This window comes from Tauraco erythrolophus, chromosome 29, assembly GCF_009769465.1.
Source record: "Tauraco erythrolophus isolate bTauEry1 chromosome 29, bTauEry1.pri, whole genome shotgun sequence".
Lineage (NCBI taxonomy): Eukaryota > Metazoa > Chordata > Aves > Musophagiformes > Musophagidae > Tauraco > Tauraco erythrolophus.
Window position 1 is genome coordinate 106,485 of NC_141493.1, and position 27,186 is coordinate 133,670.

At 45.0% G+C, this 27,186-nt stretch overlaps 2 protein-coding genes across 3 annotated transcripts in view; both read left to right on the plus strand.

Annotated features, from left to right (window-relative positions):
* Window positions 1–10,738, plus strand: part of KAT6A (lysine acetyltransferase 6A) — a 46,365-nt gene extending 35,627 nt beyond the window's left edge. For both annotated transcript variants that reach the window (XM_086628200.1, XM_086628201.1), the window contains 3 exons: window positions 374–1,066; window positions 1,877–2,192; window positions 6,393–10,738. In XM_086628200.1, the coding sequence (XP_086484326.1) occupies window positions 374–1,066; window positions 1,877–2,192; window positions 6,393–8,980 (3,597 nt within the window). In that variant the 3' untranslated portion in view covers window positions 8,981–10,738. The remainder of the gene's footprint in view (window positions 1–373; window positions 1,067–1,876; window positions 2,193–6,392) is intronic.
* Window positions 10,739–19,606: 8,868 nt separating this feature from the next.
* The window catches only part of ANK1 (ankyrin 1), a 62,682-nt gene continuing 55,102 nt past the window's right edge, over window positions 19,607–27,186 (plus strand). Inside the window, exon 1 of the mRNA XM_086627980.1 lies at window positions 19,607–19,732. Within this exon, the coding sequence (XP_086484106.1) occupies window positions 19,607–19,732 (126 nt within the window). The remainder of the gene's footprint in view (window positions 19,733–27,186) is intronic.

A 27,186-nucleotide genomic window follows, 5' to 3' on the forward strand; every position in this document is an offset into this window, starting at 1 on the left:
TGCATTTACATTAAACTAATTGTACAATTTAATGGAAAAATAGCTTGAATTTTGTCTCACTTTTTTCTTGAAAATTATACAAATACCATGTTTGAATGTAGCAAGATGATGTTTTCATTCCAGCAGGCCACTGGATGGCTGCTGCTGACTGAAGTCACTTGTCAGGAAGTTAATTGAGGTATAGATCACCTGGGAGGAAAGGAGTAGCAGTTAGCACTGTTAGAATCACATGAAGGTCAATTCTTTTGTTATTCTCAGATTCTTGTTAAACTTTTCTGACTTCTTGCTCAAAAGCTTTTGTGGAATCAAATTCAGGATAGACATGCATGCTTAAATAGGAAGTGTGAAATCTATTTATTTTTATTTAAATCAGATGGTAAAATCTGTGTCATGGGAAAAGAAAGAGCAAGAGCCATACTCACCTCCAGAGAGTGAAAAAAAGCCAGACATTGTTGCTCCAGCCAATTCTGCACGGCCAAACAAGCACATTTTTCCCCTGGATAGTCTTCCTGCAAACAGTCAGCCATCACGAAGAGGTCGATGGAACCGCAAGGGCAAAAAACTTCGGGAGCCCTTTTGTGAGAAGGAGTCGATACTGGCCATCGAGGACAAAACAGCAGTTCCCAGTGGGCGATGCAGTGAATGTGAGGAGAAATCAGCCGCCTCCCGAGGCCGGTGCAGTGACTGTGAGGAGAAGTCAGCAGCCTTGCAAGGAAGATGCGGTGAATGTGAGGAGAAGTCTCCAGCCTCAAGAGGCCGGTATGCTGAAGATGAGGAAAAATCTGCCGTTCCCCAGGGACAGTATGGCAAAGGTGAAAAATGTGCAATTCCCCGTCGGCGGTACAGCGAAGGTATGGAAAAGTGGAGAGGACAGTTGAAAAAGAACACAGAGCCACTGAAGTGTAGATTCCCAGAGGACTGCGACCGATTGCCTCGCCGCTACAGTGATAGCGATAGGGCACTTCTGAGGTGTTTTAGTGAGAGTAGTGAAGAGGAAGATGATGAGCCGCTGAGTCCTCGATCAAGCTCTCCACCTGTTCTCACCAAGCCAACATTAAAACGAAAGGTGTGTGCCTTACTTCTTGTTGTCTCTGACTATATCATGCAGCCTGTTTTGCCAGTATGTTGGTGCTTTCTGAAGGATTCTGCAATTCATGAGGTTTGTATTAAGCATAGCAGGTAGCATCTGCTCAGGGTTCCAGAACTCTGTCTGGCAGGTACTTTCTGCTACCTTTTTGTAGTGGTGGTTTTTGTTGAATCAGAGATAGTAGTTGTTTTTTTTCATTCTAACTTCTGCTTGTGCTTCTTATTTTTCCACCTTGGTTATTAAAGTTTTACTCAGTCATGCAAAATAGAAACAGAGATGGTCCTACTTTTAAAAGAAGCTTGCAAAACACAAATCCTATCTAAAGAGCTAAAATTACAGCATAAAGTCTTTGGAATGATTTACCACAGAGACGTGAATTCTATCAATGTGACCAAGAAAATCCTGTCTTTGTGGCATGCTGCGCTAAAACGTCCTCTTCTATATAATCTTTGCAGCTTAGAATAAACTATTCACATCCATGGTTTATTGTCTCTGAACTTTCAGGTCTTATGGATGGGCTGTTAGCTTCAGCTGTTTAAATGGTTTATACTGTTACACAAATGTCAGTCTAGCAATCTTCATGGAAGTCAGTCGTCTTGCATTGTATTTTAAATCTGTCTAACTGAAGGCAGGTGCCGATCAGTATTTCTAGTGAAGTCTTGATTTGAGAAGGGCCCCCTTGTCCTGCTTAGGCTGTTGAACTCTGCTGTCCATGTTTTGCATTTATCAGTGTTTTATCTCTACTGCATCTGATAAAATGTCTTGTCTTCTCCCACCTTCCACTTTCAGAAACCAATTCTTCATCGGAAGAGGCGAGTCCGCAAGCGTAAGCACCACAACAGCAGTGTTGTCACTGAAACAATCTCAGAGACTACGGAAGTGCTGGATGAACCATTTGAGGACTCAGACTCTGAGCGACCAATGCCACGATTAGAGCCTACATTTGAGATTGAAGAGGAGGAAGAGGAGGAGGAGGACGAAGAGGAGGAGAATGAACTTTTGCCCAGTGGATACTTTCGGCACTTAGCCCCACCAGACACACTCAGGCATAGACCCTCTTCTAAGAGGAAGTCCAAAGATGAGGAGGAGTCTGATGACAATAATGGTATGTTGGGTGGTATGCTGTTAAAAGTTTGATACAGATAGTGTGTCAGTGATACTAGCTCATGATGGAACAAGCTGCTTACCTTGTCTTGTAACTTCTAGCCAAAATGTAGGATTAGGCATAAATTACCAGTCAAACCAGCCTCAAACATTCCCAAGTCTTATGGAAATGTGATGTATGCTTTAAAATATCTTATTAGCAATGACCTGATCACAAGGTATCCTTTTGATTCAGCTTTCCTAGTGGAATTAGTATCTGTGATTGCAGAAAAACCTATGCAGCAGAGTCATTTATAGAAATAAAACAGAAATGGAGAGCCCTCAGTTTTCCATAACAAAGAGAAATAACAAGTCCTCTTTTGAGATCCTGTTCTTCACATTGCACATTCTACCTCTCAGCTTCTCGTATCTCCTTAAAGTTCTCTGAACCTTCAGTTCATGAAATAAAATTATTTGGTTGGAACTGATTACTTAGAGTGCACTGACAGTTCAAAAGAAACATCTGTCATTCAGATGCTCCATTAGTAATCTTCAGTGTGGCTGTTGTATGTTCTGTTCTCCTGATGGTCTACATTGTGCAAGGTAGTCAGCCAAATAAAAATGAAGAACTGGGGGTGAAAGAGAAATACGGTGCTGTTATCCCACAAGAAAAAAAACGTTACTGGAATGAACTCATTAATTTATGTCTTTCAGCTAGTCTGTGGTTAGCAAAGGAGAATTTTTCTTTAAAAGTACTTAAATACTGAAAGCATCAATACGATTATAGCCATGTGTTCTATCCATTTAGCATCGGTTACCTTTAAATCCTTACAGCAGCATGTAAGTGTGCAAGTTCAGTGCAAACATGTTGATGCAGCATGAAGTTTGCTTAGAGGGAATACATGCAGTCAGCTTATACCATTGGGTTTTTGATTCTGTTGTGATCAGATTACTTATGAAATACATTTTTACGGTACTCCAGCACCATTAATAAGACTAGAGAGTTGGGAGACGATCTGTTAGAGAAGTGGTTTTCAGTCTCTCTCATTTGCACTCTTGTGAATATTTTCTGTTGGAGATGCAGATCTCTTTAGAGATTCCACACACATACATTGTTTTATAAACTACATCAGTGATTTTTAACCATCTTTTGCAGACTACAAATAGTCCATAGTGTGCCCAGAGATCAAAAATGGTGTTTGGAAAGCCAGTTTTAACTCATACCTGTTATATACTACAGTGATAAATTTTTTGCTCACCTACTTGATAAATACTTTACTTTCTTACTCCCCACTTGCGATTTAGTGCTTTCTGTTCCCTTGTCACTTCTGTTGCTTTTTTTTTTTTGCTCCTGAACTTCTGCAAATTTGTCAGAACCTCTGAATAAAAGTAGGTAGTAATCAGACTATTTTAGGGTATTGCTGCTGACATCAAACAGTATCTGTTGGCTGCGTATGCCTTTAATGCAGGTTCCTTTGCATATACATAGTAAAACTGTAATGATCTTAGAGAAAATACAATGTACTTTCTATTACCTAAAAATGTTAGCCCACGGGGATAATCAGTCATGATAAACAGCTGGCCTTTTTTGATAAAAAATTAAGCTGGGTGGAGGGGGCAGCACTGCCTTATGACACTTCAGAAATACAATATTGCAGTCATTAATATTTGGTTCAGATTTAGAGTATTGTAATCATAACTGTGAGTGAGGAATGTTTATAGGAAGCTTAGATTTTTTGGATTTTTTTTCTCTTTTTTTTTTTTAAACTTTCTGACTAAGGGTGATTTGGGTTAGATTTTCCCCTGAAAACTTAATCTCTAGCTGAGGCAACGCATTGAAAGCATTTTATGATTTCCCTGAAATGTAACAATGCAGTCTCTTAAATTTGGTGTCTGATGAGAATTTGAATTGGTTCTGATTGCCGTCAGGGCTACAGTGAGAATGGGTAGTGTGATGTGGTGATTTGAGGCCAGTATTTAATAAGAGTTAGGCATTCTGGAATACAGAATGTGTTCGGTGGTGTAGAAAACAAATAAAGTTTGTGTCTCTATATTCTACCAATTCTGTGCAACTTGGTTACTGTTGCATGGGGGAATGTGGAGTGCTGTAATAGGCTGGGCTGTATTATTTTGCTTTTCCTAGTTCTACCTGTACTTTTTACTGTGAATGTGAATACTGTAAACACTGTAAGGATCTTCTGTTCAAGCTTGCATACATGGTGACATTAACTAAGTGCAACTGAGTACGTACGTATGTTTCTCAGTATCCTAAAACATGATGCACGTGAAATTGAGTGGTCATCAAATCCATATTCTTATGCGAAGACAGTGTCAAATCATAGAAAAAAAAAAAGAAAAAAAAACACAGAATCACAATCCCTTGAGGTTGGCGAGGACCTTTGGAGGTCATCTTGTCCAGCCCCACTGCTTAAGCAAGGCCACCAAGATGAAGTTGCTTAGGATCATGCCCACATAGGTTTTGAATATCTCCAAGGAGGGAGAGCCCACAACCTCTCTGGGCAGCCTGTTCTAGTGCTCAGTCACAGTAAAGACGTGTTTCCTGATGCTCAGATGGAGCCTCCTGTGTTGCAGTTTGTGCCCATTACTTCTGGTCCTGGCATTGGGCACCACTGAAAAGAGCCTGGCTCCATCTTCTTTACACCCTCCCTTAAGATATTTGTACACATTTTATCAATCCCCACCCTGAGCCTTCCCTTCTCTAGTCCCAGCTCTCTCAGCCTTTCCTCCTCAGAGAGATATTCCAATCTCTTAGGCACCTAAGTGGCCCTTTGCTCAGCTCTCTCAAGTAGCTCTATGTCTGTCTCGTACTGGGGAGACCAGACTGGACACCTTTAATATTATATTATTATAAAGGGAGCCTGTCAACATAAGATCATTTACTTTTTTATTTCTAAAAATATTAGATACCTGACAGTACAGATAAAAGCAAAGGGTTTTTACTTAAGAGGTGGTAAATCTAATCCGCTATAGTAGATAGGAAATGTGGAAGAAGGAGAAGAGAAAAAGCAATTTTAAATTTTTTTTTAAAGAGGTGGATTTTTTCTTTTTTTTTGAAAGGTTGAAGTATTACTACTTTAAGAAATACTGTGACAGTAGTGTTTCCTTCTTCCTGCCTAATGATATTCTGACTGTGGTAGATCATTTCTTTCCTTTATTCACATTCCAAATACTTGTTTTATGGATGATTTCAAGGAGTTGTTCAATTTTTAATTTGGTATTTGTTTTAAATTCATTTTTAATACCCAGAATTTTTTCAGAATGCTTCTCATCAGAAATATTTAGAGTAAATAGAGCAAAGGGCAGGAGTAACTCAGCTGGCCTATGATTAGGTTTTAAAAAGCATTTGTGAACTACTAGGAGCACATTATTTACTTTTACCTTTGTTGCATAACTGTGGACTTAAAACAGCTCTTCTTGGGAAATTCATAGTGTGGAATCGATAACATTTTTTAAGATGGTAGAAAGGGCAGAAATGTGAATAAATGTATTCTGAATATTTGGGGGGAAATTGATCTTATATTCATATAGTGGGATGACCAACTTAATTACATTCCTTTCTGGCTGTATAAGCTCTGAACCTATTCTAGTGTTTGGAAAGTCACTGAAATGCAAAACTTGCTTCATCAAATAAGAGTCAGATGAGAAAGAAATTCAGCTTCCTTTTAATGATTTATCAGATTTAAAAAAAAAAAAAATCTAGCCAAATTCAATCATCTGTGTATTTCTGTTGGCATTTAAAAGCATAAGTCATGAGAAAAGTGGAAATATTTCCTTTCTTCAGCAGATGCACAAAATACAGATCTAAATGGAAATGTGCTTTTATTGCAAATTTATGCCTTCCCCTACACTGGAACATGTTCACTTATGAACATATTGTACAATTAAAATTTGTAAAGCATGGTGAGTCTTTCCAGGACTTTATGGTATAGCCTAGTGCAGTGTTTAATTTGAATTGTATTTTAAAGGCTCAGAGCTCTGACCATGCAAAATCTTGAAAGCATTGGTGTTCTTTGAAAATGTAATGTGCAGTGTGATTGCTAATGAGCAGACTTTGATCCTCCTTGTTACCCTTCACAATAAATCTCTAAACTAGTATTGATACATAAAGTTGGTAAACATGATGGGAATGCTTGGGAAAGCTTCCATGAATGCTCAGATCAAACAAAAATGCTTGAACAGTGTTTTTAATTTGTGTTTTCAGGTAACCCAACTTTGAAACCATTATCTATGCTGAGAAAATGTGAAGCAAAGGATTCTTCACTTGAGCCAGATACTTCTACACCCATGAAAAAGAAGAAGGGATGGCCAAAAGGGAAAAGCCGAAAACCAGTCCACTGGAAGAAAAGACCTGGTCGAAAACCAGGTTTCAAACTGAACCGAGAAAAGGTGACACCATCAGTTCAGGATGAAGAAGTTGATGCAGCGGTAGCTAATTCAAAACCGGGGCGTAAGCCCAAAATTTCAGATAAAGAAGAAAGTGTCGAGCAGAAAGAAGCACTGCCTCTTATTGAGGAAAGGAAAGAGAAAGATGTGAATATGGAAGCAGAAGAGGTAGGAGAGGGAGAAGAGGAAGATATAGCCAGCAGTGAAGTAAGAGCAGTGTCTCCTGTGGACAGCAACAGCAGTCCAGTGCCAGAAGTGAAAGAGCCTGAGATAGAAGAGGAGGTAGAGGAGAAGCCACGGGTTCTAGAAGAGCAAAGGCATTCAGAAGAAGAACAGCAAGAACTAGATGAAACTGAGCATGACCATGAGGAAGAAGAGGAAGTTGCAGTAGTGACAAATCAAAATGAAGATCATGATGCTGATGACGAAGATGATGGTCATCTGGAGTCTGTGAAGAAAAAGGAATTGGAGGAACAGCCTGTTAGAGAAGGGGTGAAGGAGGAGCCTCAGGTGCAAGAGTGTTTTTTAGAAACAAGTATACCCAGCAGTAGAGAAGATGCAAAAGAAAAAGATGAAGCAGAGGCAGATTCTGAGGAAGAGCAGGCTTCCCATGAGACATCGGTGGGCTCAGAGCACGTCCCTGGGTCTGAAGATGATCACGAAGAAGAGCAAAATAATAAAGAAGGGTTAATTGAATTAAAGGAAGAGGAAGAGATTCCTCATAGTGAACTAGATCTTGAAACTGTTCAAGCAGTCCAGTCCTTGACACAGGAGGAAAGCAATGAGCATGATGTAGCTTACCAGGACTGTGAAGAAACTCTAGCAGCTTGTCAGACTTTGCAGAGTTACACCCAGACTGAGGAGGATCCTCAGATATCAATGGTTGAAGATTGCCAGGCCTCAGAACATAACAGTCCGATATCCTCTGTTCAGTCCCACCCCAGCCAGTCTGTACGGTCAGTCAGCAGCCCAAACGTGCCTGCTCTGGAGAGCGGTTACACCCAGATAAGTCCTGAACAAGGATCCCTGTCCGCACCCTCTATGCAGAACATGGAGACCAGCCCCATGATGGATGTGCCTTCAGTATCGGACCACTCTCAGCAGGTGGTGGATAGTGGCTTCAGTGACCTTGGCAGCATTGAGAGCACTACAGAGAATTATGAAAACCCCAGCAGCTATGATTCCACTATGGGAGGCAGCATTTGTGGAAATAACTCTTCCCAGAGCAGCTGTTCATATGGAGGACTGTCCTCTTCCAGCAGCCTCACTCAGAACAGTTGTGTTGTCACTCAGCAAATGGCAAACATTGGCAGCAGTTGCAGCCTGATGCAGCAAAACACTGTCCAGCCTGCAGCAAACTGCAATATCAAGTCACCTCAGAGCTGTGTAGTAGAAAGGCCTCCAAGTAACCAGCAACCAACAACACAGCCACAACAGCAACAGCCTCAGTCACAGCAGCCACAGCCCCCACCTCCACCCCAGCAGCAGCCTCCACTGTCTCAGTGTAGCATGAACAACAGCTTCACCCCAGCACCTATGATCATGGAAATACCTGAATCAGGAAGCACTGGTAACATAAGTATCTATGAGAGGATTCCAGGGGATTTTGGTGCTGGGAGTTATTCACAACCATCAGCCACGTTCAGTTTAGCCAAGTTGCAGCAGCTGACAAACACCATTATGGACCCTCATGCCATGCCTTATAGCCATTCTCCTGCTGTGACGTCCTATGCAACCAGCGTTTCTCTGTCCAACACAGGACTGGCACAGTTGGCTCCCTCCCACCCGTTAGCAGGCACACCACAAGCACAAGCCACTATGACACCCCCACCAAACCTGGCGTCCACCACCATGAACCTCACGTCACCTCTGCTTCAGTGTAATATGTCTGCTACCAATATTGGTATTCCACATACGCAGAGGCTGCAGGGGCAGATGCCAGTCAAGGGGCACATTTCCATTCGCTCTAAATCGGCACCGCTGCCCTCTGCAACTGCACACCAGCAGCAGCTCTATGGCCGCAGCCCACCCGCAGTTGCCATGCAGGCTGGTCCTCGCACGTTAGCTGTTCAACGGGGCATGAACATGGGAGTCAACCTAATGCCAACCACCCCGTACAATGTTAATTCCATGAATATGAACACCCTGAATGCCATGAACAGCTACAGAATGACACAGCCTATGATGAACAGCAGTTACCATAGTAACCCTGCATACATGAACCAGACAGCACAGTATCCTATGCAGATGCAGATGGGAATGATGGGGAGCCAGGCCTATACCCAGCAGCCTATGCAGCCAAATCCTCATGGAAACATGATGTACACTGGCCCCTCCCATCACAGCTACATGAATGCTGCTGGGGTGCCCAAGCAGTCTCTCAATGGACCATACATGAGAAGATGAGCAAGATGAACTTGCATCCTAAAAACTGAAATATATATAAATAAAGGAACCTTTTATACTGACGAGCCAGAGAAAATGGACCTTTTTTCAGTTAAAATATTGCTGTAGATTTAGAGGGATTTTCTTTGGTTTATTTTATTTTTTAGGAAGCCTGTTCTTTATTTTTTGGATTCTTTTTGTTTGTTTTGCGTTCTTGTTTTCTTCACAATCCTGAAACATTTTACAGCTAAAATCATTTACAGATGTTTTTTAGCAGGGAAAACATGCACAAAATCTTTTCATAATTTAAAAAGAGCCTTACTTTGCTGACAATGTGGACAGAATATGTGTAACAGTGAAGTCATCTTTCTAAATTTTTTTTTAAATGTATGTCCTTCTCCCTCCCCTGTGCCCCTCTGTATGCAGTTTCTAGTGCTGCAGTCATGTAAAATGGTGGACATGTCAAAGAATAACAACCCTTCCCTCAAAACCCCACCTAGCATTTCCTAATTCTAGCAGGAGGCACTTACTGGGAGACTTGGAAGGGGACACAGAGGATAAATGAAGCTCTTTATTTCTGCAAGTCAGGAAAAATTTTTAATCTTTAATTTTTCCCTGACTCCCTCGCCCTCGGTAAAATTTGGCGTTACGTGTAAACAATAAGCTATTCACAATGGTGTGTTTGTAGATGAGTTAATTGAAATTGTATGTTTCATGCTGAAAATATAATGTAACTTTAAAGTGATCCCATTCACCACCCAGACATGCATGTGCACACACGTGTGCATGCATGCACACATGTTCTGTCACTGTGAACTACTGGAAGCATCTCAAGAGAGAACTGTTTGTATCATGTATAGAGTCATGAGGAGAATAGGGTGGTTAATGGTCTGTTAGGACAAGAACATGGTTGCAGGCTCTTCTGGTGAACTGCAAGTCAGCCACAACTCTGAGATCCCAGACTGCTTTAGTACGTGCTTTGAAATGCTGAAGGTCTTGGTTCTGAGCCTTTGAGTCAGGCTGAGCTCAAAAGCAGCTCTTTCCAGTGGTCTGCCTCTTAATCTCTTTCCTTAGGTAATCTTGGAAGATAAAGCATACATTTTGAGGGACTTGACGAGAACCCTGTGGAGTCCTTGTCACTCTTCCATTCCTGATATGGGGTAGGAAGTTGCTGAATGTGCCATTCTCTGGGGGAGTCAGTGATGTTTTCCCTGATTCTTCAGCTATGTTTGAGACCTGTTTTATAGGGATAGCCACACTTTCGATCTAGTGTGGGAAAAGAAGGGAATTGGCCTACTTTACAGGAGTGAAACAGTCCCAACACTATAGTAGGATGCAGGCAACAGGATTTTGCTGTTATTGCCACATAATCCAATTTACATTCTTTTTGGCTACACGGATGGCATGTCACCCAATACAAAAAGGGACACCCTTTAATGTAAAGTTCTTTTTTTTTATTGTATATGAAGTAGAAATGCAGACACATTAATAAGAATAATTTCTTTTGTTTTTAAACCAAAAGAGTCTAAAAGAAAGTTGGGGTTTCTTCAGATGCACTAAAATCGACTTTCCTCCAATAACTGCTAACCATAAAAGGCAGAATTCAAAGGACTTCCACTTCTTATTTCTGTTTAGTTTTGAGCATGTACAAGGCTGTGTAGGACCCCATTTCTCTGTATATAATATTCCAGTTCCAAATAACCCATGTAGAAAGCGCACTGTGCTGCCCTCTCCTTCCTAGATCTTCAGCTGTGTCACTGCTTCCTGATTGCTGGGGGTGGGGTGGGTAGGGGGGTGGGTGGGGGTCTGAGACAGGAGGAGAAGCTGTTGAAATGAGGGCCATGAATTTATAGTTTGTTTGCCATTATGTTTGGTTTGGTTTTGTATGTTTGGTTGGTTTTTTTTAATCAATTGGGCAGCTCCCTTTTCCACAAGCCTTTGTGACTGTAGAACTATTGTAGAAAAAAAAAAAAATGTTCTTTTCTATATATAAAAAGAAATTATCCAACGCAGTAATATTGGTACCTACCATTTTTTCACTTCTGTTTAAAAAAAAAAAAAAAATATGTATTTTTAGCAAGATAACTTGGGTAATCTTCTAAAAGAAATTAAAAAAACTCACTGTTAGTGACTTTGATGCCTTTTAAAAATAAGAGCTTTTTCATTTCATTCCATCTTTAAAATTTTTTATCTTTGTTGTAGAATATTAAAAACTATTTTAAGAAAGATAAAAATTCTCTTTAAAGAGATCTCTAGAGTGTGTGAATAGGAGCTCCAGATGCCTCTAAAAGCCGCATGTACAAATGAAGCTGAGTCTATTCCTGTCTGTTTATATTTGCTTTTCCTGTTTTGTAACCTTTGTACTTTGTTCATGGTGACTTGTAAGCTAAGGGGAAGGGGTGCCTAGATGCCTTTGTAATTCTCCATGTCATATGCTCCTGGCTGGATGGTCTCCCTTCCTCTCCTTGTATGTAATATCACTTTTTTTTCCCCTTTCTAGCAAGTACTTTCAAAAGAACTCTGTACATTTTAACATAAAAAATAAATTATGTTGAGCCATTTTGGATGTCAGTTGTGCATGTGCATTTTTTTCTTCCATTTGAGTAGCAAACTGTGTCACTGGTCCTGGCAATACGATCCGCGTCGGCCTTTTGATCTGGAAGAGAGGTGGTACTTGGAATTCACTTGCAAGATCTCGTCTGTGTTAATTTTCATTTGCAGCTTCTAATCAGAGAAAGATTAAAGGTAAGAAGAAAAACCAAAAACTTGAAAGCTTCTCCAGAAACCGTCACCTTTAAATTCCTGTCGGTGAGGGCTGCCTAAAGCTTAAGCAAAGCGTTCGCTGTTTTTTGTCAGCTTCTGTTTGCACTGGCACTGCTCGAGAGTTTTGATTTGTGCACCGACAAACGCCCGCGCGCCCCCGCCGCCCGCCAGTCGCGCTCTCAGCGCCGCGCTCGGCGTGTCGGGCCGGACGGCGGCTGCACCGGCGGGGCCGCCCCGCTCGGTCCGTGCGCCGCGCAGCGCCGCGCGCGGCTCGGCCTCCCCACCGCCAGAGGGCAGCAAAGCGCCAGCGGGCCCGCGGTCGCGGCCAGCGCCTCCCTGCGCCGATCGCCGCGGCAGCAGCCGCCGCCCGGCCCCCTCCGGCCGCGCACGGGCGCAGCGCCCGCGGGACGCGCTCCCGGAGCTCCCGGCGCGGCTCGAGGGAGCGCCCGGTGCGGAAGTGAGGGGAGGGGCCAAGTGGCGGCGGGAGTGTTCTAGATGCTTCTCCGCAGATGAGCTCCCGCAGGTGTGGCTTCGAGTAAGCGAAACCGTGCTTGTGTGTCATGGTAAATAAACGACAAGGACCTTTAGGACTAGTAAAGTTAAGTTTGATGTGCTTTTCGTATCTCCGGTCCTCACCAAGATGCTGTATCTTCCCTTAAGCTGATATATTTTCCCTTGGACATGAGTCTATGGATATGAGTCATCTATAAAGATGAGCCTTTATATTGTGTTATGGTTGTTTTATTGAGGCACCTGAATTTTCAGATCAAGCACGTCGAGATGCAGATAGAAGGTAATCATACAGGAACGCTGCTGGGTGGTTCATTCGTTTATTCTCACAACAGGTTTTAGGTTATTCAGGCACGAAGGAGAGGGAGAGTGAGCTGTGATTAAGGTTTTCACCACTTCAATCGTGTGCACTACAGTGAGTACCTCTAGTGTTACAGGTGAGTCATCAGGATCTCAGTAGATACGCATCGTGTGTTTTGCATGTATGTGTATTACTTTCCTATAGTGCTGGTGTTAAGAATGAATTAACCATTCTGTGCCAGAAAGTTGTGTTTAATCATTCATAGCTTACTTTTAATTTTTTTTAAGTTTTTCATTAAAGGAAGCTGTGGCACTGTCCAGTAGCAAAGTTATGAGGCAGCGGGTGATGCCCCAGTGTGCTCTGGTTTTTTCCATGCTTAAACAATTGTGGTTTGGGGTCTTTTGAGTGTTGCTTTTTTTTTCGCTACACATTGAATTTAGTGGATTTGATTTGACCATTAAAATGTGCTCAGCTTGAATTGTTATCTAACAATGGTACTGTTGGAGTCAGCTTTTATTTATTACCAATTTCCAGAAACACTTGTGTTTCTGAAACATATGGGTTTTAAAAGTAAAATACCAGTTGAGAACAGTTGCATGTCCTCTAGCAATTCAAAATGACTTTGACTTCCAGAATTACTGTGCTGAGTGATTAGACTACAGTATAATTCTGCTGCTTTAGATAACTCTAGGATTTGAAATGGTCATGGCAAATCACTTCCATGACATAACAGCATACAGTTATGTTCTAGTAAAATGTTTGTATCATAGACTGACAAGTAGGGCAATTCAAAGTCTTTATCTGATGCCCTGGCACCAAATTATTGTTACACGTGCTGATACGAAATGCTTTTCAAATAATTGTTGGAGATCTTTGCAATGCTTGATCACAAGCTATCAAGCTAGGGATGAGCAGGGCCAATGCCAATATAATTAAAATTAAACTTCTTGTGCATTTCTCAGTTCTTAAGGTAGTTGAAACTATTTTAAGAAGAAAAAGCAATTGTCTAGATAGGAACATAATGATTTATAATAACTTTCTAGCTTTGTGGGCCAACGAACAAAGGTAAGTGTTCATGGAAATCTATAAACAAGATCATGGAAATGTGATTTCAGAATTAATATCCTGATAAACAGTAACTGCTACTTAAGAAATGTTTATGAAAAGCATTATTTGATCAAATAGGCCGCACTGTTAATAGCCTCTGCTTGTTTGTTTTTTTTAAAAAAAACCCACACACACAAGAAAACCTGTTTATGTGGGCTAACTCGATGATAACCACATTTAGGAGCCATGAACAAGGTGACCTCTTTTTTAATATCTTGTCATTCAAACTATCAAATTCTACCTTTAGAGAATGACTTAAATAGGGGAGTTTTTTTTTTGAGAGAGTTGCCAAGTGAGAAAAGGTTGAAATCTGACTGTCTTGAAGCACAAGAACCTTTAGTACCTTATAGCATGGTATCAACAGCTGCTGCTGCAGACTCTGCATTGCCACAGATATCATACTGTGGACATGGTGAGAGTTGTTCCATTCAGCACCGTCAGATTTGCTCTGAGTTAGTTGGTACGTGGACCAAAACGTCTGTTACCAGCTCTCAATAGGCAGGGAAGAGTTTGAATGCAGCCCACAGCAACATACAAACTGCTGCCTGGGAGACTAGTGTTGTCGTTTTGAAAGAGACTAACTGGAAAGAGAATGGTCTTAAAGGGGTCTGGCAGTTCTGAAAGCTCATCGGTGAGATAATTAAGAAAATGCTGAAAGGAGCAGAACCATCTTCATTAGGTTCCCAACTCAGGGAGAGCTCCTTGCTGAGATCCTGTCTCTGCAGTATTAGAGGAATGCAGATAGACTTCAGGCAGACTAAGTTTACAGCAGCTGAGGTAGGACCTGCAGCATCTTTTATCTTCACAGCTTGTCAGCCAGAATAATTTACCTAAAAATAGCTGCCTGAAGTTGAGCTTTGAATGTAAAATCCATTTGCCCCTAACACAGAGAATCTCAGCAACTTCCCCAAACATTGATCTTCACCTAGATCAGGGCAGGAGTCCAGCTACATGTCTAATCTCTTGCAACAGCTGCAGTATCTTGCAGAGTCAGGAATTTGTTTCTGTGCTTCCTTCTCTATAAGAAGTTCTATTCTGGAGGACAGCTCTGTCCGTGGAATTGGCACATAGTGACCTTGTTCATTTGTGTGGTTATTTTCCTAAGGTTTCCCCTGTCAGTATCTATTTGCTCTCCTTTGCCAAATACTTTACCCTGTGAACTCTTTGGAACAGGGACTCTGTTGTTGGTATGTTTGTCATGTGTCACATGGTAGAATCCCAATCTGTGATTGAGGTGCCAGAGAGTTGTTATAGTACAAATAATCTATTTTCAAGGAAGAAGTGATAAATATGGTACTCTGTGCCAAATAATTAAATAAGGTTCTTGAGAAGTTTCTTTTATACTAACATGTTGACTAGCGTATGCACATGGTACCTTTCAGCTATAGGAGGAAGTCAGTTTACTGAAATTCTGTCATCCTCTGTTTCCCCATTTTATCCAATAGGAACGAGTAGCAACAAGATATGACGCATCTACTGTTCCAGATATTTCCCAAAACAACTTCTCCAAAGAAGAGAAAAATCATTGTTGGACAAAAAAATGATGTGGTGAGTTAAGTGAAATTACTACTGGGTCCATTTCCTGCTTGTCCTGTCCTAAGTCCTTGCTGAAATAGCACGAATGTGAAAAAGATAAGCTTCTCTTTATGTACAGCAGATCTCTAGTGTCCCTTTCTACCAACCCTACACTTACAGCACGTAAAAGCTTGATATCAGTCGTAGGCCAAATGCTTCAAAACTTAGAACATCACGAGTGTAAGCCCCTGCACAGGACAGTCTTATGTGTGTGGCAGAGATACCTAATTCCAGTTACCTCAGACTTTTAAATCACGCTGTCAAAATTCAAGACAGATGTTTCAAAAAAACAACCACCACTGGCTCCAAAGACCATTTAGTAGGCATGCCACTCCCACTCAAGTTAGAACACTAAATATAACTTCAAATGCTAGTAGCTAGGGTTGTACTGGGACAATAGCTCTGGACTTAGATAGGGATGAAATCCTCCCTGGTATCTTGAGGGGAAAGGGAAAAGGGTGTCACATAGGAAGGATTGAGTCGTTACTGAACAGCAGATTTCCTGAACCAGGGCTTCAGTCAATTCTGCTGGGAGGGGCTGTTCTCCAGAGCAGCATGTTCAAGTTGCTTTGTGTTCCCTTTTGATAAAAGTCTTCTGCAGTCCGAAGTAGACAAGACTGCAGTTGCTTTAGGAGTGTCCTTGTCCTCCTTTGGTTTGTGTTAGTGACTCGCTCTTGAGACCAAAGTACGAGGCAGAATTTTTCACTCAGAAAGTGATCAGAACTGCCTGGGCATATACAGCAATGGGTCAGCAGGTGATGGTTGAAAGACTGGGGACAGAGGAAAACCCTGAAAAAGCTGTCTTTAGAGGCCATCGCAGACACCCTTAATCATCCATCCATCTATCTATCTATCTATCTATCTATCTATCTATCTATCTATCTATCTATCTATCTATCCATCCATCCATCCAGCTGTGAGACAGGCACTTTGATCTGCTAGGAAATATGACCACTGTCTTCAAGAACCATCATCACAAGGTGTGCAGGGTTCAGTGAGTCCAAGCAGAAAATGTTGGTGCGGGAGGAAGGTAGAAAGAAAATTGTGATTTTTATGGGGTAGCACTTTTGGGAGGCTCTGACAGTCTATGTACAGCTGCAGATCACTGTGATGTAGTTGGGATCTGAAGAATACAATATTAGTCTGGATAAAGTGTTGAGGAAAATTAGTTTGAACAGGGAAACGTTTCTGGCCTTGGAAAAGCATGGATATCCCTCTCATCTGCACTGGTAAAAGCAATTCACCTGCTCAAGTGCACCATCCTTCTCTGGGGAGGGCAGATTGTCGCGGTTCAGCCCAGCCGGCGGCTCAGCCAGCACTCAGGCGCTCGGTCACTGCTCCCCTCGGTGAGGTGAGAGGAGAAAAGTGTAACAAAAGGCTGAGGGTGAGACAAGAACAGGGAGGGAGCACCCACCGACCATGGCCCCGGCAAAAAAAAAAACTCAGCTTGGGAACAAAACAATGTAATTCCTTAATGGTTCATTCAGAGAGGATAACAAGAAACAAAGCCGGATCTTAAAAACACCTTCCCCCCACCTCTCCCTTCTTCCCGACTGGACCTCCTCCCCGAGGGGCACAGGGGGGAAGGAGGCTGCAGGTCAGTTTGTCACATGTTGTTTCTGCTTCTCCTTTCTTAAAGGAGGAGGACTCCTGACACTCTTTCCCTGCTCCAGTGGATCTCCTCCTCACAGGACAGTCCACAGACTTCTCCGCCATGAGTCCTTCCTGCAGGATGCAATCCTGACCCATCAGATTGCTCCGGTGCGTTCTCCCTTGATGACTACTGCTCTTCTCCTGTGCTCACTCTGTTCTGACATACAAGGAGTTAAGAGGTGGGATCTGTTAGTAGGAGGAGGCAACATCCTACGGGCATACAAGCAAAGACTGAGCAGATTGCCACTGCCTGATGCCATTTAGTTGTGTCTATAGTAGATGCTTTGTTGACATCAGGAAAAACAAGGGATGCCTATGCCAAGGTCTGGAGTGTGGCACAGCTACGCCTTGAGTGCAAGTGTGCAGACCCTGCCACGTCATGGGGCTGGGTTTCTGAAGTCTGACTCAACTTAAGTCTTGGAACCTGGAAGGCAGGATTCAGATTAGGGATGCACCGTAAAGTCACAGCAGTGCCTCGCTGCAGCCTTGCTAGCTGTGCCCGGAGCTCGGTGTGCCCCCAGCACTGGAAGGGTGGTGCCCAGACACTAGTGAGTACTGGTGGTGGGCACCGATGCTGTTGTATGTAGCAGAACTTGATTTCGTTCCTGAGTTCTCAGTTGTGAAAAATTAGGAAATTCCTCAGAATTCAAAACTGTTTAACAGAGAGCCGGTTTAGGATGCAAAGTCAAACATACAGAAGTGAGGAGCTCTCAGCGTGTTACGGTTAATTGCGACAACTCTTTTGCCTCCTGCATGCTCATTGTTGACCACAGGTCATTTTTTGTGTTTGGCTTGCGAAGTGCCCATGTGGAAGAGGCACAATTAGGGTGACTAGTACAGCTGTGCTCGTGGCACCTCCTATCTGTGGAGCCTTTCACTATGCAGCTTCTATTTAGTTTTGTAATTTTTTTTGCATGGGCATTCATAAGACATTGCTATATAAAGATGTGCAGCTGTATCTAGACTTGAGTGTATTATTTATCCATGTGGGTACAGTACATAGAACTAAAGCTGTCCTTGGAAAAGCCTTGTAAAATTTGATGATTTCCTATTCTTTGTATTTTATTAGGACCTCCTCTTTATTCTCAGTCATCGTATTCTTTAAAAACTATATGATGCAGCAGTCTTTTTCCTGCTTTTTAGCATCCTACTTGGTCTGTGGGTGAAGCAACAGAATTGGAGGAACTTGGAAAAGAAATTCAGGAAAACTTACTTGGACAGAAAAGTGACCTATAGTGTTTGTACAGTTAAGTGCATCTCAGCTTCTTGCCAGTCTAAATAACCTGTAAGCGACTGTCAAGTAGTTGCTGAGAAATGGACGTTAATCCCCACTTCACCTTCTTCTGACACAAAGGAGACCCTTTCTGTCTAGAATCGGGGGGCACTGTGCCAGAAAAGCGCAGCGTGTGCAGGGCTTCCACCTGGGCAGATAATTTTCCCAGTGCTTTTCCCGTGGGTTTGCACATAGGGGACAGTTTTTCTGAGTGACGAGAATTGAGCTAATAAAGGCAGGACTGCTCAGAAGTGCCTGAACAATAAAGTGCACTTTGCTGCAGGTCACGGTATGGTCACCACCAAAGAGTCCTCCCCAGTTCTATCCTGACCCTCTCACATTGGTGCCATGTGCAGGAACCAAAGTTACACCTTCAGGCCTGACCCCTGGCTTCCAGCATGGAATTGTTTGTGCTTTTGGAACGCAGCTGCAGATGAAATGTGCAGATGTGTGTGGAGAAGGGATGGCTGGCTCTCCAGGAGCCTTGACTGGGGATCCTCAGAGAGGACTTGAGCTCTGGTGACACCTGGATGGGCAGGAGCTGGTGCCTCTGGTTTACTCTTCTGGTGCTGTGTAGCCAAAGAGGCAGTCTGAGCCCTTGGTTTCTGTCTCTCATTCACAGCCAAGATCCCTCCCCTCCCCTCGCTGCTCACTCAGTGGAGAGATGCGAGGAGGAGAGGATGCTGTGAAGCTGCACTTTGCTCCAGTGCTCAGCACATCCTCAGCAGTATCGGCTGTTTTCGAGCAGAGACTCTGCCTGCCTCCTAACAGATGCAGCGATTCCCTCTTGCTCCCCTTGAAAGGAGCTGGAATCATAACCCAGAGAGCGAGCGAGTGATGCGGCTGCTGCACAGAGAGTGACTGAGAGGAAGAAAATTGAAGAGACTGGAATATGTGCCTGCCTCAGCAGCACTGCAGTGGTAAAGCCACCGACTGACTACGTGCAGGTTACTGTTCTGTGTGCATTGCTACAGAGAACCCAGAAGTCAGGATGAAACGCATCAGCCTCCTTTTTCACTGCTTCTCTATTGTCATCACGCATTAATTGCTGAGAGTTATTTTCCTTCCTGTGGCTGACTGCCTGCATCTCTTCTCGTACTGCAGGAGAGACAGTGAGAGGGTGAGTGCAGCACCAGCCAGTGTCCTGTCCCACAAGGAGGATTCTGCATGATGTGCCAGTGCAGTCAGGGGCTGCTACAATGGTGCACGGAACCTCTGGAGCAGCTGGATTTAGGATTATTAATGCTTTATAAAGGTGTCTCAGACTCCATCTAGCAATTAGCTGGAGACATCGGCTGCCCTTTGGGACTTGACTGCTTTCTTTTCTCCTCTCATTACTGGTTTCACGCTCATCTAGGTCGACAGTGTTTGAGCTAGGGGAAGGGACTTTCTTGGCCAGGAATTGGAGGGTGCTGTGTGGAAAGTGCAGGTGTGAGCTCTGGAGGGATCTGCAGTCTGACCGGCCATGGCTCAAGCAGCTAAGCAGCTGAAGAAAATCAAAGATATTGAGGCTCAGGCTCTGCAGGAGCAGAAAGAGAAGGAAGAATCCAATCGCAAGCGCAGGAACCGCTCTCGGGACCGGAAGAAAAAGGTCAGTGGCAGTGGGGCAAGCAGCCCTATATCCAGATGCCTGTGCTCAGGGCAGGGAGTGCTGTTTGTGGTTGGGGGCAAAGGGGGTTGAGATGACAGGGGCGGTCTGGTCCCTGTACAAATCTATGTGCAGTCAGCACAACAAACAGCTGCTAAACACAGGACAACTTTTGGGGGCAGGAATCTGCTGTTTGCCCTGACAGCTTAGGGGAGGGAGGGTATAAAAAAGCCCAGTGAGGGGAGAAAGGAAGTGAGGGGTTTGTCGAGGCAGCTGAAGGCACTCACCACAGTAACAGATTTGATCTCTAAGATAAAATTGCTGGCTTCTAGCTTTGTGCAGTTTCCCAGAGCTGCTTCATGTCTGCAGAGCAAAAGGGCAAGAGACCCCAACCCCTTTCTCTAGTGAAAGAGGAGTTTTGATGTCCTCTCTCTGTGCCCTGCTCGAGCTTCGTCAGAACACTGAAACCCGGGTACGGTGAGGAGCAGAGCACCAACAGAGAAAGCAGTTTTGTGCAGGGGGCTGCGAGCTCTGCTGCTGCGTAGGGCAGGCTGTGTTTGAGGGGGACACGGTCATCCCTCCCAGCAAAGGCATCTTACTTGCTGGCAGCAGATGAGCGGGGGGTCCGGAGCAGGAAGAGGTGTCTTTTCCCTCATCTGACACCGATGTGCTGGAGGCTTGGGTCCGCCAGCTCTTCCAAGCTGCAGCTTCTCTCTGGAAAGTCACTGCCGGTTTTTCCTTGTGGCCAGCTTCCTGCTGGAGCAGGCATGTTGCTGAGATAGCTTTGCTGCCCCTTGAAGACCTCTTGAACTGAGTGTTCTTCTCACGTCAGGGCCTGAGGGTGTATGTGCTATGCACCAGTGCAGAGAGGCAGTGGGCAGAAAGGTGAAACCAAGGGTAATCGAGGGTGCATGTGAGAGGAGGCTGCAATAGGGAATGTCTTAGGTGGGCTTCTCCTCTGCTTTAGGCAAAAGATTTGTAGACTTCCATGTGCCCCCTCTTGAGAGACTCACAGCAGAGCTCTACTGCTTGGAGCATCTCATAGCTGGGCCCTGAGAGTCCTGAGAAGAGTCTTGCTGGGGCACTGGGGATAGGCACCACTAACCAGCCCCCAGGCTTTTATTCTTCCTGCCGCACTGCTGGACAACTGCTGATTCAGGCTCTCTGGGCTAGTCCTGGACACCGAAATTCCTAGATTTTGTTCATCCTTGTTTCTGTTGAAGGCTCACTCTGTGAGTCTTTGAGAAAACATCTCTTCCTTTCTGGCCCCACACCCCCAAAGCAGAGTGCATGTGTGTCTTGGTGATGGGTTGGGAGATCCAAAGATACCTGCAAAGTGTCTGGACTTGGGTGGAAGGTACTAGAGAGGGCACCTTCTTGCCAGCTCTTGTGAGAGACCCAAATTGCACTTGCTGCCAAGACACAGTGACACTGGCGAGGGACCTGGAGGAGCACCACTGGGTACGTGCAAAGGGGTCTGCTTCCCTGGGATGAGGCAGACCTTGCAGTGTCAACAAGCCTTTTGTGGTATGCTGTTTGAGGTTGTCCCAGCGTGGGGAGCACCCAACAAGGGCTCCCTGCAGAAATCAGCAGGGCTCTGGTGCGCCGAGGAGGAGGCAGTCTTCGGCTGTGCCCTCCTGAGTGGTGAACCCCGGGAACACACTGGCAGGAGCGGCCTTGTGACTGTGGTCAGGGTGGGCAGAGCCCCTCCCGCCCTCCTGTTCCTCTGGAGACCAAAGACAGGTGTAAAGGTGTTTGCTTTCCTTAATGCCAGGCCATCTGAGCAGGGCAGCCTCGTAGGGGTGTGCGTTGGTCTGGGTGCGCTGGGTGGGTACGTTGGTCTGGGTGTGTGTCAGTGCCCTGTGCGTCTGCGTGGGACTGTGTCACGTCTGTGCAAAGGGCCTCTCTTTCGAAAGGCTCCTGCACCGGCCGCTGGGATGGACTGAAAGCACTGCTGTGTCGCCGGGTCCTTCTGCTCCTCCACCTCTGCCTGCCTGTTGTGTCTCGGTCCGTGTGAAGATACAGGCTCTTTTGGGCAGAGGCTGTTCATTCACTCTGTGTTTGTATAGTGCAGCATATCAGTGGCTTGATTTAGGGCTGAGCCCACCATGCACGCTGCAATGTAAGTCATGAGTAGAGGGGTAACCTATGATTCAAGGAAGTACCAGTAGGACATGAAGCCGTGGAGGAAGGAGATGACGGCCCCAGAACGAGGTCATGTCGTGGGGCATGAGAGCTTTGTATCCTTTAGTGTTTCCAGCCGTTTTTGTACGGTTGTGTGTGTCCCATGAACTGCGTGGTTGAATCCTGCAAGAACCTTGTGTCCTGTGATACTTGGAGGCAGTGAGTTCTGTTATTCAATGCTGTGTTGCCCAAAACTCTTCTCCTTGGACCACAATTATATTTATTGCTTTTTAGTTTCCATGGCAATTTCTTGGCTTTTGTATTAAGTGCATGTAACAAGAGCCTGACTGACCTTGTACTGTCCGTTTTTGTGTTGTGTGCCTCTCATTTGTCTCCCAGCACAGGGACAGTCCAGGTGTATAACCTTGTCTTCCTCCAGTATTCCCTGCTGCCAGCCTTTGTAATTCAGACAGTGAGAGCTGATGTTTCATTTGACAGGGGCTGCATCGAGGATTTCAGGAATGGTATCTTGTCACTCGCCCTTGATCTCTGTGCAGCCTAGCCACACTCGTGCGTTGGGCCAAGGTGTCTGTTGAGCAGCAGATATGTCCTGAAGAGTGCTCTGTAAGCTCTACAGCGTGGCTGGAAGATGCTGCGGTCTGAGCATGACCCTAGGGAGCAAGCTTTCAGTAGTCCGTCTGTTCCCGCACTTAGCGGAAGTGCTGAATTGCGAGGAATTATGAGGTCTTGCATAATGTGTTGGTGGCTTTTCAGGGTGCTCTGTGGACAGGCAGGTGTGACAGAGCAGCCCGTGAGCAAAGGAGGGTGTGAACTGAACAACAGAATTAGAGAATTTGCCAGGCATCACCCGGGTTGGCTTCTTGCTCTTCCTGCTGCAGCATCCTAGCGTCAGACTCTGCGTTTTGCTGACGTGGCAGTTCACAGGAGGCCAGAGCCGCTCGGCAACAGCCACTGGGCTGCATGAGTCTCTCCTGTGGCCAGTTCACAGGGGGCCAGTGGAGAGGGGCAGCAGCAATGTCTGTGCCCTGGATGCATCTGTCTGTCTGTGTTGTTGTTGTTCTGGGAGGTAGTGGTAGTCAAGAACACTTCCTTCCGCTGCAGGCCAGTCTATCTCCAGAGGCAGAAAGCCCTCAGCTGGTTCAGTACATTCACAGTAAGTTTTGCTTGGGCATCTAAAGAATAGAGGACAAGGCTGCCTGAATTTACTACTTTTTTTTTCTTCTTCTTTTGTTGAGGGGAGGAATAGGGAGGAACAAACCACTTTTTTTTTTTCCCCTCCTGTCTAGTTTCTTTATCTTGCAAGTGTCCAAGGGTAGACAGTCTCTTGTTATAGATTTGTAGAGCATCTCACACAATCTGGTCTTGAATGGTAAAAGAAAATTATTCCTAATAAGAAACTCTCTGCATAAAACTCCTTGCCTTTTTTCTGGTTTTCCATTTCCTGAAAACAGTGCACAGACCAGTTTGAGGGTTCCTGACTCTCCACAGTACAGTGGAGAGTTTTCTTCTGAAAACTTCTGCAGACAAAACACAGCGCAGTGTTTCTTCTGCACACTGCAGCAAGAAATACTTTAGTGCTCACTGTTACACACCAAAATAACGTTCCAGCAGGAGAGGCTGGGAAGGCACTTTAGAGAAGAGAGACAAGAAATTTGTGAGAGAGGGTTTGAAATAGGTGAGAAAGAGAGAGGTGTTTCCATTTGGCAGGAGCTGTGGTGGAGAGAGCTTTTCCACCAGCTGGAATGAAATGGTGGGAGAGGGCAAAGGGAGCACAGAGGATTGAATGACCCTCTTTGTATTCTCAAGCATGGATAAGGAATAAATGTGAACGTAACAGACTGACATCAACTGTGAGAAGAAACTCCAAGCTGAGGTGTGTGAGGTGAGTTGTGAGAGGGGCTAGATCCTGGATGGGCAGCTCTGAGAAGATTGAGGTGTTGCAGAGGATGTTAATGAGACTGATTTTGCATGAACAAAGTTTTGCATGCTTAGGAAGCTAGGGAAATGTGAGAAGTAGAACAAGTCAAGTAGGTTTTGGAACAGCCACAAGCTCAATCAGACAGAGGAGCAATTACAGATGATTCCTTACTAGGACAATTGAACAGTCACGTAGGGTGACCACACTTGTGCTTGTGTGACAAGCAAAAGAGCTCACTCGTGCTGTTCAACCACACTTGTGCTTGTGTGAAAAGAGCTCACTTACCTCCTGTTCACTGATGAGCTGTATAAGGGTTGACCTTAAGTCCAAGCTTGGGATCCCTGAGATGGAAAATCCAGACACCTCTCAGAATTATGCAATGAGCACATGAGACACTAGGGTGAGAAATGGCTGCTACCAAGGAGAAGCCACTGGGGCTGTTCTCTCTGCTTGCCTGCCATCCTTTCCAGGGGCTGTCACTAAGCAGCCGCCTTCAGCTTGCACTGGGTTTAGAGGAGCTGCAGAGAAGAGAGTGATGGACAGAAGGAAGGCAAAGAATTTCAGCAGACCTTTTGAGCACCATTGTGCACTCCTGCCACGAATGCCTGAGCTGGTACAGTTGCTGGATTGGGCTACCTGGATTCTTGCATTCAGTGGCAGTAGATCCTGCCAAAGATGTGACATAGCTGTCAGCCGCCCAGGGCTTCACTGGCTGCTGGGAGCTATGTTGGTATCTGACCTGCAAGTTGGAGCTTATCAGCAAGAGAAAGGACCATGCCACCTGCAGAGTCACCGAGCACGAAGCTGTGCTTTGTCTTCTTTCTCTGCCTGCTCCTAGAGCAGCAGCTCCAGCTGCAACTTCGGTTATCTTCCACTGCAAGTTTTGTCCATTCCATCAGCCAAAACTCGTCCTGCCTCTCCTTGCATTGCAAGAGCAATGGCTGTGCCTGCAGCTTCCTTGAGAAGTTAACAAGCTTCTGGTGTGGCACAGCATTGAGGAAGGCATTTAGGACCATGTGAGATCAGCACTACCTGAGGACACCGGATGCTCCAGCCAGGCTCCAGCTGTTGGTAGCAGCTCTTTTTAGCCAGGACTGTGTATCTGGACTCCAGTTGCCTCTGTCTGAGGCGCTTCTTCTGCAAAGGAATTGGTATCTTGTGCCGGGAACATGATGCCACTGTGCAGTGGCAGGCAGAAGGGGCATGGGATACCAGGACAGCCAAAGCCTTTGAGACTCAAGGAAGCCCTAGCTTTTACCACTTGGAATGTAACCAGAGGGACAGTGTAGACAAAGAATTAAACCCTGCGACTAGGAATAGGCTCAGTCGTTAGCTGTCTAGCTGTTGTGTGGACTTTCAAAGGGATTTTTCCCTGATCAAAGGGTCATCTTAAATCTTTCTGTGGATTGTGTCTGTGCCAGATTCAAAGCAGCAGTACAGTGTTGAATCTTTTCTGCTGTAAATATCCAGTGTGTAAAGCTGGGAAGGTGTTTTGTATACACTGCTGCTGGCAGATTGGGGCAAAGCATGAGCTCCTTTACAGGTGATCCGGTGCACTGAGGGGTGGAGCGAATGTGGAGGATTTGCACCCCACCTTTGCCCAATGTGCCAATGTGGAACTGCTTGGTGTGACTACAGGGAAGCTGTGACCCTCTGAGCTCTCTCAAGGTTGTTGTGGAAGCAAGTCCCATCAGGATCTGGGGAGGATTACGTCAGCTGGCTGCGCTGTCAGGAGATTCAGACCTCTGATTCATAGAAGCTTAATAAATATTTAGTTCTTGCTTTAGGCTAAGTTGGGAAGTACAGGGGCTGTGTGTGACAATGGCTTCCTCTGATGCTGTTTATCTGGCTGCCACTGAAGGCCTGTACCAATGGAAATGCTGTCAGGATTTAAAAAAGCATCAGTGCTGCGCTGTATTGTACTGCTCTGCTCTGAGGGCTGAAAGGGGCATTTTTCTCACAACCCACTGAGGTTTCCACTCTCTCTCTCTCTCTGTCTCTCTGATACGAGAGTCAGCAGGAAGAAGAGTCTGTTTCAAACTTACCTTTGACTAAACTCTGTCCAATTTCACTCACCGCCGCTCACCATCACCCTCCAGCATTTTCGATTAGGTTGCAATTCAGCATGCACTGGTCACAATGGGAGCATCTGTGCTCCCAGCATCTGCATTTTCTTTCCAGTGTTTGCATTAAGTATGAGGGAGAGATGGCAGAGGACAGCACACGGCATATTTGTTTGCAGGAAGGAAAATGGCAATGCAGAAATGACACTGCTCTCAATGTTCCTTCACAGTGGGGAGGTTGCAGGTGCTTCTGGCTGAGCATGGTTTCTTGCAATGGACAGAGACCAAGAGCTCTCTCAAATGGCCCAATTAGAAAAATCAGAACATTTATATGGTAGCAGTTCCTCTCTGGTGTTTACCTTTTTCTTCTTTCACTGTCTGCCTTGCCCTTTGCAGGATGTGGTGCCAGGAGAGCCTAGTCTCTTCGATAATGTGAGCTAATATATAATGAACTGTGTTTGACTTGGGAAGTCCATCCCTTTCCCAGTAAATAGTTGTCCACAAATACTAAAGTCAGTTGCAAGTGAAGAACGCCCTGTACAGTGCTTAGCTAGCAAGGCATTTAAGAGCCTGTGCCTGTGTACTTTCCTGACATTTCCAGGCAGGAGGGAAATGCAGCACCGTGATGGGAAGGGGGAGTGGCTGGCAGATAGGAGATGAGCAAAATAAAGGCATCTGGATGTGAGGGATGTCAAGTCGGAGCAGACTCTGCTGCTGCAGGGTCCCCCTCACTGGGGCGGAGGAGGCACTGAGGGGAAGGTGGTGCCATTCTGCACTGCTGCTCTGCAGGTGCTTAAATTATTCAGGTAGTAATGGCATCTATATGTGCTTGGTGAGCCCACCAGTTATCAGGGTACTAGGATGAGGTGAGCAATGTTTGAAACCTTGCAGCATTCAGAAACCTACCTCAGGAGCAAGTTCTTTTGAACTGTGCCCTGTTCTCAGCACCTGGTCCCTTGGCCAAGGTGTCTGCCGAAGCAGGGCGCTTGCTGCGTACAGGAGTGAGCCCTATCTAGAGCAGGTTCCTTCAGGAGGATAAGAAGCAAAGGACAGTGCCCTTTGTGAAAATGCTGTGCTCGATAGCCTGTGGGGCTCAGTTTATTCATGGGAGGAAGCCGCCTGTCGCGTGCTGAAGCTGAGGTACAGCAAGCTAGATCTGAACTCAACGGAAAGCAGCTTTACAGAGTGCTAAAATTAGAAGTTTAGTCTGAATTATGCTAATTTGTTTTAATTGTCTAAGTATGTCAAGGTTCTTCAGAAGTGTACCCTCTCTGTGCTGGTCTGGAAAGGTGGAGCATCACTGGGGGTGCGATGGAAGGATGGGTCAAGGA